The sequence below is a fragment of the Mytilus edulis genome, chromosome 3 (assembly GCF_963676685.1).
Source record: "Mytilus edulis chromosome 3, xbMytEdul2.2, whole genome shotgun sequence".
NCBI lineage: Eukaryota > Metazoa > Mollusca > Bivalvia > Mytilida > Mytilidae > Mytilus > Mytilus edulis.
In genome coordinates, this window is record NC_092346.1 from 106,664,936 (window position 1) to 106,680,094 (window position 15,159).

The 15,159-nt window shown below is 33.2% G+C and overlaps 1 protein-coding gene across 3 annotated transcripts in view; it reads left to right on the forward strand.

Annotated features, from left to right (window-relative positions):
* Positions 1-13,794, forward strand: part of LOC139518127 (E3 ubiquitin-protein ligase TRIP12-like) — a 64,273-nt gene extending 50,479 nt beyond the window's left edge. For all 3 annotated transcript variants that reach the window (XM_071309811.1, XM_071309812.1, XM_071309814.1), the window contains 9 exons: positions 175-328; positions 893-991; positions 2,338-2,452; positions 2,786-2,934; positions 5,435-5,599; positions 6,704-6,868; positions 8,087-8,200; positions 8,813-9,011; positions 9,670-13,794. In XM_071309811.1, the coding sequence (XP_071165912.1) occupies positions 175-328; positions 893-991; positions 2,338-2,452; positions 2,786-2,934; positions 5,435-5,599; positions 6,704-6,868; positions 8,087-8,200; positions 8,813-9,011; positions 9,670-9,866 (1,357 nt within the window). In that variant the 3' untranslated portion in view covers positions 9,867-13,794. The remainder of the gene's footprint in view (positions 1-174; positions 329-892; positions 992-2,337; positions 2,453-2,785; positions 2,935-5,434; positions 5,600-6,703; positions 6,869-8,086; positions 8,201-8,812; positions 9,012-9,669) is intronic.
* Positions 13,795-15,159: the final 1,365 nt, after the last annotated feature.

The window sequence follows — 15,159 nt, forward strand, 5'->3', positions numbered from 1 at the left end:
AGCTGTAGTTTAGGAAGCAGCAGATCAATGGGTATTGAAATAATTATCTACTAGTTTCTAAGCAATAAGTAAATTTTGCACTTTGAGGGGTAAACAATTTGGTTAATTGCTTAAAATGTATATAAAGTTGATTGGTTAAAGTGTTTATTAAATAGATGATGTTCTTTGTTTCAGACCTTTCATGTTTCCTTTTGAAACTCGTCAGTTATTATTTTATGCCACAACCTTTGACCGAGATCGAGCTCTAATGAGACTACAAGATAACACTGGTGACAATAGCTCCAATGATAATAATGAGAGGGTAGCTCCTAGGCTGGATAGAAGAAGGGTAAGAGTTTACTTATCTACATTTCCAATAACAGTTAACAAACCATGTCTACATGATAAAGTTTACAAGACTTAACATGTAGATACTAGGACATTTTTCTGTTTTATCAATTTAAGGGCATGTGATACAGTAGCAAGGGCTGATAATACTACATTTAATTTTAAAGTGTTGTTCGCAAAGTTGCTCATGGTATTCAACCAATTTTTGGTTAAATTCACTTACGTTATCAAATCTGTTACCTGGACATATTTGCAAAGGAAATTCAACATGTTCAACTATATTAAAGCATGCAAAATCTACTGCAGAGTCTTTAAATTCAAGGCAAATGAAGGTCATGCACTATTCTATCATTACTAAATATATATATCACTATGATTCATAAAGCAGTTTTGTTTATGACTGGAATGCCTGCATGACAATGTTGCATTAAGAATACATAACCTTTCAATAACCTTTTTCTTGTGTTCAAGTTACACAAAGTTTTAACCAAATTTTACCTAAAGATGAGACAAGGTTTGTTTATTATTACAATTTGAGTTATAATGAGTGTTTTGTGTGTTTTAGCGAGTTGTGAACCGGTTAGAATTGTTAAAACAAGCAGAGAAAGTTATTGATGAACTGGGTAATTCTAAAGCCTTACTGGAAATTCAATATGAAAACGAGGTAAGATCAGAGACTTTTAGTGTGTTATTGTAGATATTGTAAAACCAGAAAGCTGCTGTTAAAATAACATAAATATTAAGAATTACTTCAGTTAAAATGTGACTTCCATGGAGATATTGATATTTTATTATTCTATGCAAATTTTGACAGTTTATTTTCATGCCCCTGTTGTACTGAAGGAAGCATTAAGTTTTACCCTTGTCTGTCTTGTACGTACGTATGTATGTAGGTCCTGAAATTGGTTTCTATTTTAAGTCGGTTTGCGTCAACAAACTGTTATAAAAACTTTTACACAATGCTTATTACTACAAAACAAGTTTGAGTTTTGGTGCTGTCAGTTTACCTTTCTAGAGTTATGCTCATTTGCAAAATTGCTAAATTTTCCATTTCCGTTCTCTAACTTAAGATTGCCTTAACTAAATGTTATGAATCTTTTACACAATGCTTATTACCACAGAACACAGATTGAATTTGAACGTTATATGCCAGAGGGACATCATTTCAAATTTATCGTGTCTGACTCTTTTCTTGTGACAAAAGCATTGGTTGCCTTAGATACTGTATATTATTAGTATTTGAAATTATATCAGACATCACTCAATATGCTGTAGTGCCGGGCCCTTCAAATCTGATAAATTTGTCATAGGTCATATAAATAAATAGGCCATTAACCAATCCCAATTCAGAGTGCTTTAATCAAATATGTTTGATTCCATATTCACTTGCTAAATTAAGAATAAAAACAAGTTTCAATATCATAATTATTTTCAAAGTTCTTTTGATTAAATTTATCTTAGTTATTGTGTCTGCCTAAGTCTATAAATATTCATGATTTTTACTATAAAAAACCTTATAAATACTATTTTTTGTTTGTTTCTGTGAACATGAGCTACATACAGGATACTGTGATAACAGAAAACAAATTTTTAACCTAATGTTTTGGTCAGACAGATGAATCATTACCATTTGTCTGACCAATCTTTGATGATCATGTAAAGACTGTGATACTATCTTTTTATGATTTTTAAAATTCATTTTTTGGGGTGTTTTACCCCCACTTTAGGGCTATTTGTGGCTATCAGTTTGTATGGGTGGAGGAAGCCGAACATTTCGATGGGAAAACTGACAATCCTAGTCAATCAAGATTAGAGTTGAGTGCACCCACACGAGTAGGGTTTCAAACTCACAACCTCAGTGTTGACTGGTTAGTGATTACAGTAGTAGAACTGCTTAGACCCCTTGGCCACGAGGCCCCCTGATTTTTAAGTGATTTATTTGTTAACAAGTATTGTGTAAATTTATATCTACCCTTCTCAGGATATATAATATTTGTTTTATATTTGTAGGTTGGAACAGGTCTAGGACCAACTTTAGAATTTTATGCATTAGTATCAAAAGAATTACAGAAATCAGAGTTTGAATTGTGGAGAGGTGAATCTTTAGTAGAGAAAAACTCTTCAGGTATTATTTGTATTGTTTAGATAATTTTGCAGAAACAGTCCTGGTTTATTTTTGAAGAATCTACCTACAGAAATGAGATGAGAAAAGTTATATGAGTTAAAGTTATAATATAAACACTGGTATAAACCTCAAAAATGCATTACATATTTCTGTGATTATTTTCTAACCATGTAGCTTCACTATCAATCTGACTCGTTATTAATAATTTGTTTACTTTGGAATTGGTAATACTAAGCAATTTGCAATGACATAAGATATGACCTCTGTTTATTATTTACAGAATATAGTATCTCTAAAGTGTCTTAAGAAATTACCTCTGTTTAATATTTACAGAACATATTACAGAATATAGTTTCTCCATCTGTGGACTGTTCCCAGCCCCACTGGCACGGAATGCTAAGGCTGCCATTGTCAATAGAATTAAATCTAAGTTTAAATTCTTAGGCAAGTTTATGGCTAAAGCATTAATGGACTCCAGAATGGTAAGTTATACAGAGTAACAAGCAGAAAAAAGCAAATCTGTCATCTTATTGAAATCATATTCTTTTGCTGTGTGCAAAATATAGTTTGCACTTTTTATGCCCCACCTACGATAGTAGAGGGGCATTATGTTTTCTGGTCTGTGCGTCCATCCGTCTGTTCGTTCGTCCGTCCGTGTGTCTGTTTGTCTCGCTTCAGGTTAAAGTTTTTGTTCAAGGTAGTTTTTGATGAAGCTGAAGTCCAATCAACTTGACATTTAGCACACATGTTCCTCTTGATATGATCTTTCTAAATTTAGAGTCAAATTACACTTTTGACCCCAATTTCACAGTCCACTGAACATAGAAAATGTAAGTTCGATTTCAGGTTAAAGTTTTTGGTCAAGGTAGTTTTTGATGAAGTTGAAGTCCAATCAACTTGAAACCTAATACACATGTTCTCTATGGTATGATCTTTCTAATTGTAGAAAATTAGATTTTTTATGCCCCACCTTGGAGTCTGTACTTCCATTCGTCCGTGCGTCCGTCTCTTCGTTTGTCCCACTTCAGGTTAAAATTTTTGGTCAAGGTAGTTTTTGATGAAGTTGAAGTCCAATCAACTTTAAACTTAGTACACATGTTTCCCATGATATGATCTTTCTAATTTAGTGCCAAATTAAAGTTTTTACCCCAATTTCATGGTCCACTGAACATAGAAAATGATAGTGCGAAGTTCAGGTTAAAGTTTTTAGTCAAGGTAGTTTTTGATGAAGTTAAAAGTCCAATCAACTTGAAACTTAGTTCACATGTTCCCTATTATATTATCTTTCGAATTTAAATGCCAAATTAAAGTTTTGAAGCCAACTTCATGGTCCACTGAACATGGAAAATGATAGTGCGAGTGGGGCATCCGTGTACTATGGACACATTCTTGTTTCTCTCAACAATTAAGTCAAATTCTTTGTCCCTTTGATAGTATTGTCAGGAGATTTTCAAAGGGAAGGGGTGAATATTGACCAATATATTTATGATCAATAATAAATGACAAGACATTGTCAAGATCTCATAGTTAAAAGCTATGTTGAAAGTTTATTTTAGATGTATGGATCATCACCAATAGTTAAGTGATATATATCTTTGGTTTTATGATCTACTTTCTGATTGCAATTATTTTGAATAAAATTCCAAGATTACCAGTAGATCTTTTTGTACTAAAAATTGGAACAATATAGTTTTTGTCGAGCCTGCAACTTTTGTTGCAGAAAGCTCGACATAGGGATAGTGATCCGGCGGCCGGCGGGGCGGCGGCGTCAGCTAACTTCTTAAAAGGTTTATATTTTAGAAGGTAAAAGACCTGGATGCTTCATACTTTGTATATAGATGCCTCATGTTACGAAGTTTCCGTCAGTCACATGTCCAATGTCCTTGGCCTCATTTTCATGGTTCAGTGACCACTTGAAAAAAAAGTTCAAAATTTTTGTAATGTTGAATTCTCTCTTATTATAAGTAATAGGATAACTATATTTGGTATGTGTGTACCTTGCAAGGTCCTCATGCCCGTCAGACAGTTTTCACTTGACCTCGACCTCATTTCATGGATCAGTGAACAAGGTTAAGTTTTGGTGGTCAAGTCCATATCTCAGATACTATAAGTAATAGGGCTAGTATATTTGGTGTATGGAAGGACTGGAGGGTGTACATGACTACATGTCCAACAGGCAGGTGTCATCTGACTTTGACCTCATTTACATGGTTCAGTGGTTATAGTTAAGTTTTTGTGTTTTGGTCTGTTTTTCTCAAACTTTATGCAATAGGTCTACTATATTTGTTGTATGGAATGTTTGTAAGGTGTACATGTCTAGCGGGCAGATGTCATCTGACCTTGACCTCATTTTCATGGTTCAGTGGTCAAAGTTAAGTTTTTAAGTTTTGGTCTTTTTATCTAATACTATATGCCAAAGGTCAACTATATTTGGTGTATGGAATTATATTATGATCTATATATGTCAGTCCCGCAGGTTTTATTTGACCATGACCTCAATTGCACAGTTCATTGCACAGTGTTAAGTTTTTGTGTTTTGGTCTATTTTTCTTAAACTATAAGTAATAGGTCAACTATATTTGTTGTATGGAAGCTTTGTTAGCTGTACATGTCTGCCTGGCATGGGTCATCTGACCTTGACCTCATTTTCATGGTTCATTGGTCTTTGTTTAGCTATCTTGGTTAATGTTAAGTTTATGTGACAGTTGTAATGAAGCTTTATACTTAGGACTACCAACATAATATCAATGATTAGTAAAGAAGGCGAGACATTTCAGTGTGCGCACTCTTGTCTTTGTTTGCTGAAGTGGCAGAGCAAGAAAAACTGTGTTTAAATTTCTGGACTAGAACAAGTCTAAACTGTTTATTTCCTTTTTGTTTGTTTTCTGAACTCTTTGTTTGTAACATATTTGACTCCTTATTAATTTTAAGTAATGTAAATGTTACATTTAATTTAAAGTTATATATTTTTTGTGTGTACAGCTGGACTTGCCATTGTCCTTGGTTTTCTACAAGTGGATGTTAGGACAAGAACACAGTATTACATCAGCTGATCTACAGTTTATAGATCCTGTCATTGCCAAGTCTTTCCAACAGTTAGAGGATATTCTCAGGCAAAAACACAGAATACTTGCTGATAAGTCACATGTGAGTTATATCATGAAACAGTGAATCTTTACTGACCAGTCACATGACTATCATCTGGTGAAATATAGAATCCTCACTAATTATATGATTGGTCATACATTAGTTAATAGTTGATTCTGTAAGTAAAATCTGAAATGACAAAATATTTTGTGAATTTCAAAGCACTTTTCTTCAGTTTTACCGTCATCAGGAACACACCAACGCACACATTTAATAGCCAGGAATGAAAAGTAAAACTTGTTTAAATATTCAGAACACTGTGAAGGATTAGTTATATACATAAAAGATTGAGAGTGAACCTAACATGCTAGGTCAATAAAATGTTACATATTTAGGGCTTCCAGACTAGATTGTATAAATACATTCCTTTAAGTTTCAGGCAAGCTGTAACAAGTTATTTAATTTTCAGGCCCTTCCTTGGGAATTGGAAGTGGGGAGTCATAGAAAATACTTCATTCCAATTTTTAAATAGGGCAGTATAAATGAATATAGTTATTGACATTTTCATCACATTAAAGTGCAATCAGACTTGGTCCACATTGCTTATATGTGTTATTGTATATCCCCTTCAAAGAAAATGTTTGGATAGTTAATAGGAACTACCCTCTGTGTATAGAAAAAAGATGTGGTATGCTTGCCGATGAGACAACTCTGTGTGTTTGTCTGTCTGTCTGTCTTTGTGCATCTAGAATAGCCTGAGGGATATTGATGAACATTTACACAGTTGTAGATGTGCATGAAGGAATATGATTTGTTCTTCATGTTAAAGGAGAGATGATAAATCAGCTAATGTAATCCCAGGATAGAACTATCCTTGGTGAGTTCACTCACAGATCTAGTTTTGTCAATGGACCAGGACAAGGCTTCTGCTGTCATATTGAATAGGGGCAGATTTTTTGGATAGAGGTGGAAATAGTAATTTGGTATGAGAAATTCTATGCTTGTTTCTAAGCATCTATCTATTTCAATGATGTTTTCCTGTATTTTTACCTTAACTATGAAAATGTGCCCCCTATTCAACATGGCTAAAATAACTGTGAAAGGGCCTATCATAAAAATAGTTTGTTATAGGAGCAATGAAATAGGACTGTTGTATGATTTCAGACTGAGGAGAGTCGCCAGTTAGCCCTGGAAAGTTTAAGTATGGATGGCTGTAGTATAGAAGACCTAGATATTGACTTTACACTCCCAGGTTATGGTCATATAGAATTAAAGAAAGGAGGCAAGGATATACCTGTCACATTAGATAACTTGGAGGAATACTTACAGGTAATGACTGGGCTAGGCTAAACAAGATTCATACATCTGTCACTTATGACAACCACAGAGGGGAACAAATATTATGTTGCCATTTTAGAGTACCAAGAAGAATTTTTGTAGGCATTGATGACGAGGCTTCCCATAGAAAGAAATCTATACCTTTAGCTTGAGACAACCTTTAATTTTGCTTAGTTTAATTATTAGAACAGGACTCTTCCTTGACCCTGTACATAGGACATAGATATATACCTGTCATGGGATTTGATACATTCATATTTGTTGAACTATGTAGAAACAAAAAATGTCATTTTAGAGAAATTTTGTATTTTAGTGCAATGGACAAAATTACAACATACAGTCAAACTTGTATTAAGAGACCACTCAAGGGAAAAGGCAAAAGTGGTCTCTTAATACAGGTGGTCTCTGAATACAGGTTCCATAATTTGTTCATACATCATAAGACAGGGTTCTTGTTAAGGCTATGTCTAGTCTAATTCCTGAAAATAACCAAGGGTGCAGAGCCCTCACAAGTTCTTCAAGATTTTATATTAATTGTCTCACTTTTCAAGACTTTCAAATACGTTTTATTCAATCAAAATATAATGTGATGGCTTGTTTTTTATTACTGAATCATAACTGTAAAGAAAGTTTATTTTTCTAGCCATGCTATTAATATAGTGTAATCAACTTCATCATGGTCATTTTTTGACAAATTTTGTCTCCATCATATAACTGACAATAGCTCCATTTGAATATTGGTTTAACCAATTTCACTTGAATCACAAGTTGAACTTTATAAGCCATCTTGGACTTGGTAATAGACATCCTGATTATTGAACTTTGTGGTAATCAATTATTCAGTTCTAGCATATTTCCTCGAGGATTGCCGAATGTTAGAATGTCAACAATCGATAATCCTGGAGTGAATAAAACGAGGTTTTAACTAGGGGAAAGCCAACATTGATCAACAAAATGGTGGTAAGATTACAATTTTTTGAAAATAGCTGACCCTTCCAAGTAAATTATGGTAGTTTAAAACAGTGCATGTGGTCATTTTATACAAATTAATGTGGTCGCTTTAAGCAGGTGGTCACTTAATACAGTTAAAATATATGGGGGGCTTGAAAAGAGGTTGTTTACAGCAGGTGGTCGTTAAGGCAGGTTTGACTGTATTTACACTGTTTGTTTATGGTGATAAATTAAGTTTATTATGTTATATATTTACAGTTGGTAGTACATTGGAGTTTAGTGGAAGGTGTATCCAGACAGTTTGAAGCATTTAGAGAAGGATTTGAATCTGTCTTTCATATGTCATCACTGCAGAGCTGTTATCCAGATGAGGTATACACCAAATAAAACTACACGACACTTTTGTATTTCTATAAATGAGGAAATTTGTATCAAGGATGTTTCAACCTTACCATTATTAAAAATCTTGTACTTTTCTACACTCTGTGACAAGCTTAGGTAAATTGTGTGTACTTTTCTACACTCTGTGACAAGCTTAGGTAAATTGTGTGTACTTTTCTACACTCTGTGACAAGCTTAGGTAAATTGTGTTCCTTTCTGTATAAATTAATGGCAATTAAAAATGTATGTGTGCTTCTGGTTTAATTCAAATACTAATTATGGTAGGTAGATCAGGATTATTTATTTTTATGCCTCACCTATGATAGTAGAGGGGCATTATGTTTTACTGGTCTGTTTGTCCTTTGTTCGTTCTCAACATTATCATAAAACACTAAAAAGGTCACAATTTGGTTCGTAAAGGGGTCTATTTTAAAAGCCTTAATGCTAAATTAATCAGTTCTTTTCATGTGAAAGTACATCATATTTTCCAAATAAAGCCCAGAAGTATTTGTGTATTTCAGCTGGAGCAAATATCGTATTAAACACATACATTAAACTTAAAGTATTAGACAGTTATACATTAAAAGTATTTGTGTATTTCAGCTGGAGCAGTTATTCTGTGGAAATGTGACTGAGCCCTGGGATACAAAGATGTTGTTAGAATGTTGTCGCCCTGATCATGGTTATACACACGACAGTCGTGCTGTTAAATCGTTGTTTGAGAATCTCAGTTCCTACGATATCAATGAACAGAGGGAGTTTCTACAGTTTGTTACCGGGTCTCCTCGTCTTCCAGTTGGAGGTTAGTAACATTATAAATCATTGTTTGAGAATCTCAGTTCCTATGATATCAATGAACAGAGGGAGTTTCTACAGTTTGTTACCGTGTCACCTGGTCTTCCAGTCGGAGGTAAGTAACATTATAAATCATTGTTTGAGAATCTCAGTTCCTATGATATCAATGAACAGAGGGAGTTTCTACAGTTTGTTACCGTGTCACCTGGTCTTCCAGTCGGAGGTAAGTAACATTATAAATCATTGTTTGAGAATCTCAGTTCCTATGATATCAATGAACAGAGGAAGTTTCTACAGTTTGTTACCGGGTCACCTCGTCTTCCATTCGGAGGTTAGTAACATTATAAATCATTGTTTGAGAATCTCAGTTCCTATGATATCAATGAACAGAGGGAGTTTCTACAGTTTGTTACCGGGTCACCTCGTCTTCCAGTCGGAGGTTTGTAACATTATAGATCAGAAGTCAGTATTCAACTATGATATTACAGTCTTACGGGTCTGTTGCAAATAATCATTTATAATAGGTCATAGTTAAGTACTATATATTTAGAATAGAACTTAATTGGCAAAAATGTTAGAAAACTAACTTTTAAGAATTATTATTAAGACATCAGCCAAGAGATGATATATTGCATAATTTATAATTGGACTTTTTTTGCTTTCAGGTTTTAGAAGTCTGAATCCTCCATTGACAATAGTCAGAAAGACATTTGAAACCAACGATAATCCAGACAGTTTTCTGCCTTCTGTGATGACATGTGTTAATTATCTCAAATTACCTGACTATTCATCTGCACAAATCATGCGAGAAAAACTACAAAAAGCTGCAAAAGAAGGACAACTCTCATTCCATTTGTCATAACAAAAATTTGTGTGTGTGTGTGTGTGTGTGGATTGTTCTCGGTATGAAATCAAATTGTGATTGTGATTGTTATTTTCATGGTGGGAATTTTTAAGATAATTAATATGCGGTCAATTTACTCCTGCTTAAATTTAGGAGTTTTGTTAATTAGACAGATTTGGTAGATCTTGTCAATAGATGATTTTTTTCTGTTATTTGCATTACTAGTCATATTGTTTATATTTTATGTAACCTCGACTTTAAAAAGTGAATAATGTATGTGTCAACTTGTCCATGTACAATAATGTATGTGTCAACTTGTCCATGTACAATAATGTATGTGTCAACTTGTCCATGTACAATAATGCATGTGTCAACTTGTCCATGTACAATAATGCATGTGTAGACTTGTCCATGTACAATAATGTATGTGTCCACTTGTCCATGTACAATAATGTATGTGTCCACTTGTTCATATACAATAATGTATGTGTCAACTTGTCCATGTCAGGGATCTCCATGGATGAAAATTGAACAATTGAGGAACTTTCACTATCACAAACCGTGTCTACGCCGTACAGTGTAGCGTGATCGAAACTATTTTATCCCTCCCTATAAGGAATGGTGAACATGCTAATTCATTGCTTATTTAAATTATATTTATTTGAATTTTCATTAAGTATCAATATTTTCAATAATTGCTGTTTGTAACCATTCAATTGCCTTGAGCCTTTATGCCCCCCCCCCCTTAGTAGAGAATGACCAAAAGCTGTCATGAAGGTCCTCATGTAGGTTTCTTGCTTTTTTTGGTAATTGTTATGGGGGTTACAAATCATGTGGAGCTTATTTTTCACGGACACCGTCAAATTCATAAGTCATGAACCCATTAGGCATTACCTGTATGGCTGATTTGCAGAAACAACAAAACGATTCGTACGGTAAAAGGTTAAAGAGATCTGTAAAGCAAACATTGACAAATGAAAAGCAAATTGATGCTATGCAACATGCATCTCTCGAGTCTGAATAAAAACCGGAAACGCGGATGTATCAATTTGATTGTAAACTACTAAATGAGTTCGGAATTACGATACGATATTTCTTTACAGGAAATATCAAGTTTTCACTTTTTAACTTTTAAAGTAATTCTATATTATCGTTACAGCAGTACTCGAGCTATTTGCGATGAAATAATAATTACTGTTTTACGTCTTATTTTGTACTTCTTAAAAAAGGGGGATGCTGATTGCGTAAGTCAAACTAAAAGCACGTGTTCGACTAGTTAAACTGTTTTCTTTGTAACTGGATTATTAATTCATTCATTTATTTAATCTAAATTATCATAAAAATTTGCGGAAACTTAGTTGAATAATTCGACAAATGAATCGTCTATCTTCAGATAGTATTCTTCATTTTGATTTGTTGATCTACCTGTACAAGCTCAGGTACAAGTGATTAGCGATCTTAATCCGGATATCACTCAGGCGTTAGAACTGTATTGGATTATAATATAACAAAGCCTAGGGTTATGCAATTACATGCATTTGATTATAATTGCTAAAATAAAATGGCTTCGAGCTATAAAATGATAACAGTTTTGAACGATGGCGGAAGACAATTTAATGATGGCGCAAGACATTTAAACGAAGGCGGGGCTCCATCGTTAAACAGGCCATGGAGATCCCTGCATGTACAATAATGTATGTGTCAACTTGTCCATGTACCGTTATGTATGTGTCAACTTGTCCATGTACAATAATGTATGTGTCAACTTGTCCATGTACCATAATGTATGTGTCAACTTGTCCATGTACAATAATGTATGTGTCAACTTGTCCATGTACAATAATGTATGTGCCGACTTGTCCATGTACCATAATGTATGTGTCAACTTGTCCATGTACAATAATGTATGTGTCAACTTGTCCATGTACAATAATGTATGTGCCGACTTGTCCATGTACCATAATGTATGTGTCAACTTGTCCATGTACCATAATGTATGTGTCAACTTGTCCATGTACAATAATGTATGTGTCGACTTGTGATTGATTGTTAGATTTGGAGTAAAGCATCCATGCAATATAACAGAAATTTGATTATGAGAGATCATGGTTTGCTATTATGTTTTCATTCTTTATATGTATTTAATTGGATAAACAATCATTTTGTATGATGACATTGACCTATAATCTCATGCTATTACTTTTAAACATGTTTTATTTCAGAAAGGCACATAGAAATATCCAGAAATAGTTGTATAAATAACAAGAGACTGTAAAAAAAAAGTTTGAAGATAATGAGAAGGTTTGTTCATCCCCCATCAAATCTTATTGGTGTTTCTATAAATAATTTAATTTTGGATGTAACATATCTTCTCTGATTGGCTATCAGCTCATAGATATAACTTTGTCATGTGACTGTGATGTCAATAATTTTTTTCATGATTTACTCCTTAAAAATGGAATTTAGAATTAAGTTATAAAGAATCAGTAATATATTTTTTCTGTCTTTTTGGAATAACCTAAAAGAAATGATGTTCATACTTTTGATAAGTTCCTTATGGAGTCCACTAAAACTATTCATTTTTGTTAAGATTTTAGAGATGATGGGCTCCCAAAACATCATCTTTTTACAGTTGTAATCAAAATCTTATTTTAGGAATTTTATTGTATCATAAAAAAGAGGGAAGAACTCATCTTTGTGGAAATATGTTCTTTATAGAGAACAGTGTGCTTTAAGATTATGTTTATACTAAAATAAATACCAAAAATCTTAGTATTACTAGTAAAGACAGTGCTTGTTAAAAAAAATAACATGCAGGCATATCCTAATAATTTATATTTGTTTTGTAGGTATATAGATCCCATTTATATTGTTAGTATAATACATACATTTCTTTCTTTATTTCATATTTGAGTTTTATGTTGATATTTTATTTTTTCATCACTATCACAATGATCACATGCTACACAATAAGTTATGTTTAATTGTTTTGATGAAAACATGGAATGTCTTTTCTTTGAAAGGGAAATATCATGATTATGTTTGTTTGAATTGATAAAAACACAGGGATGTCTTCAAAGGGAAATATCATGATTATCCAGTGGCAGATGTATAAAATTTCATTAGAGGGGGCTGCTTCTGTCATGCTTCAGTGATTCCCTATATAATCAACCAATTCAGATTTTCCTGAAGTTGCAATAATAAATCCAGCATTTTAGTCCATTTTACCAAATTTTAAATAATAAATGCATGCAAAAATTTGTGAACTTACAGTAACAAATATGATTGAGATCTATATCTGTTATGTCAGTGATTCCCCATGATATATAATTCAATAGAACTACTAAGCTTTAGTGATGTCATTTAATTCAATAACTAAGCTTTAGTGATGTCATTTAATTCAATAAAGCTACTAAGCTTTAGTGATGTCATTTATGTTTGGTTCAAGATAAAAACAAACCAGAGATCAGTTATTGATAATTGCTATTAATAAATTAATTGACCTTGATAAAACTAACCAGAGGTCATCTAGGGATGGTTGATTTTTATTTGTACAATTTCCTGAACATAAGTCAATGTATTTCTGGACATACTATTGGCCAACAATGATTGGATTGTGCTTTGAAAAAGAACAGTCGGATGCAAGAGTAAAATTTGTGTGATTTTATACTGTAATGTTTTTACTTATTTAATTAAAACTGTTACTTGCTGTACAGTATAATGTAATGATTTGTACTTTTTTGTTACCTAATGATCTAGAGAAGATCTATATGTTGACCTAGAATGAATGACATTATATTGTTGGCTGTAGTATTTGACATAGAAGGTCTGTGTGTTTACTGAGAATGAATGACTGTTGGTTCATTATAAAACTTGTATTTGACAGACATAAAAAGTTTTGATGTTGAAAAAAACTTTGTACAGAATAAAGTATTCTACGAATGTCTTCATTTTGTTTGAATAATGAGTAATATAAAGCATGCATCAATGATACAATCTAAACTATAAACTATAGGCTCATCGATGATACAATCTAAACTATAAACTATAGGCTCATCGATGATACAATCTAAACTATAAACTATAGGCTCATCGATGATACAATCTAAACTATAAACTATAGGCTCATCGATGATACAATCTAAACTATAAACTATAGGCTCATCAATGATACAATCTAAACTATAAACTATAGGCTCATCGATGATACAATCTAAACTATAAACTATAGGCTCATCGATGATACAATCTAAACTATAAACTATAGGCTCATCGATGATACAATCTAAACTATAAACTATAGGCTCCAATGGGCGTGTGTCCCTCACCAGATATATTTATTAAAATTAATGCATGAAATAATGCAACCGTTATACTTTTGCTATAGTTTCAGAGATATAAGTAAAAAGCTGCATTTCTCACCCCATGTTCTATTTTAACCATGTCTGCCATGTTGGTTGGCAGGCAGGGTCATCTGACACATTTTATAAACTAGATACCCTAATGTTGATTGTGGCCAAGTTTGGTTAAATTTAGCCTAGTAGTTTCAGAGGAGAAGATTTTTGTAAAGTTAATGGACGCTGGATGACGACAACGGATGCCAAGTGATGAGAAAAGGTCACTTGGCCCATTGTGCCAGGTGAGCTAAATAGGGTTTGTAACTATACCCTATATAACAAAGTATATATTGTACAATGTTTTTGAACGGTCCATTCGTCTGTCAGTCCTGTTCTTGTTATCTCAACTCCTCTGAAACAACAATACAGAATTTCATGACACTTTGTAAGTAGTTGGGACATTATATGTACCGGTAGATGTATATAAAAAAGAAGATGTGGTATGATTGCTAATGAGAAAACTTCCCACAAGAGACCAAAATGACTCGGAAATTAACAACTTTTGGTCACTGTACTGCCTTCAACAATGAGTAAAATCCATATCCAGTTTTCAGCTGTAGAAATGGCATATTGCCAGGAAATAACTATTCAATTTTTGTCTTGCCTGCAATGCAGAAAGCGAGTTGAAGGGATTGCTTTACAAGCAACTCAGGAGTCTGCTTCAGTGAGTGATAGGAACTAATTGTGATAGATAATTGATATTGAGTATGAAGTATCATTACTGTTAGTACAGTTTAACAACTTCACGGTCTAGTGACTGAATAAATAAGCAATTTTCGTTATAAAGTTTTCTGCTGAAGTAAGTTTAATAGGATTTTATTGTGATACATCATTGCTACCATTTGATATAAGTATGTAGATGTACAGTTCTTGTCTAGGAGATAAGTATGTACATGTACAGTTCTTGTCTTGAA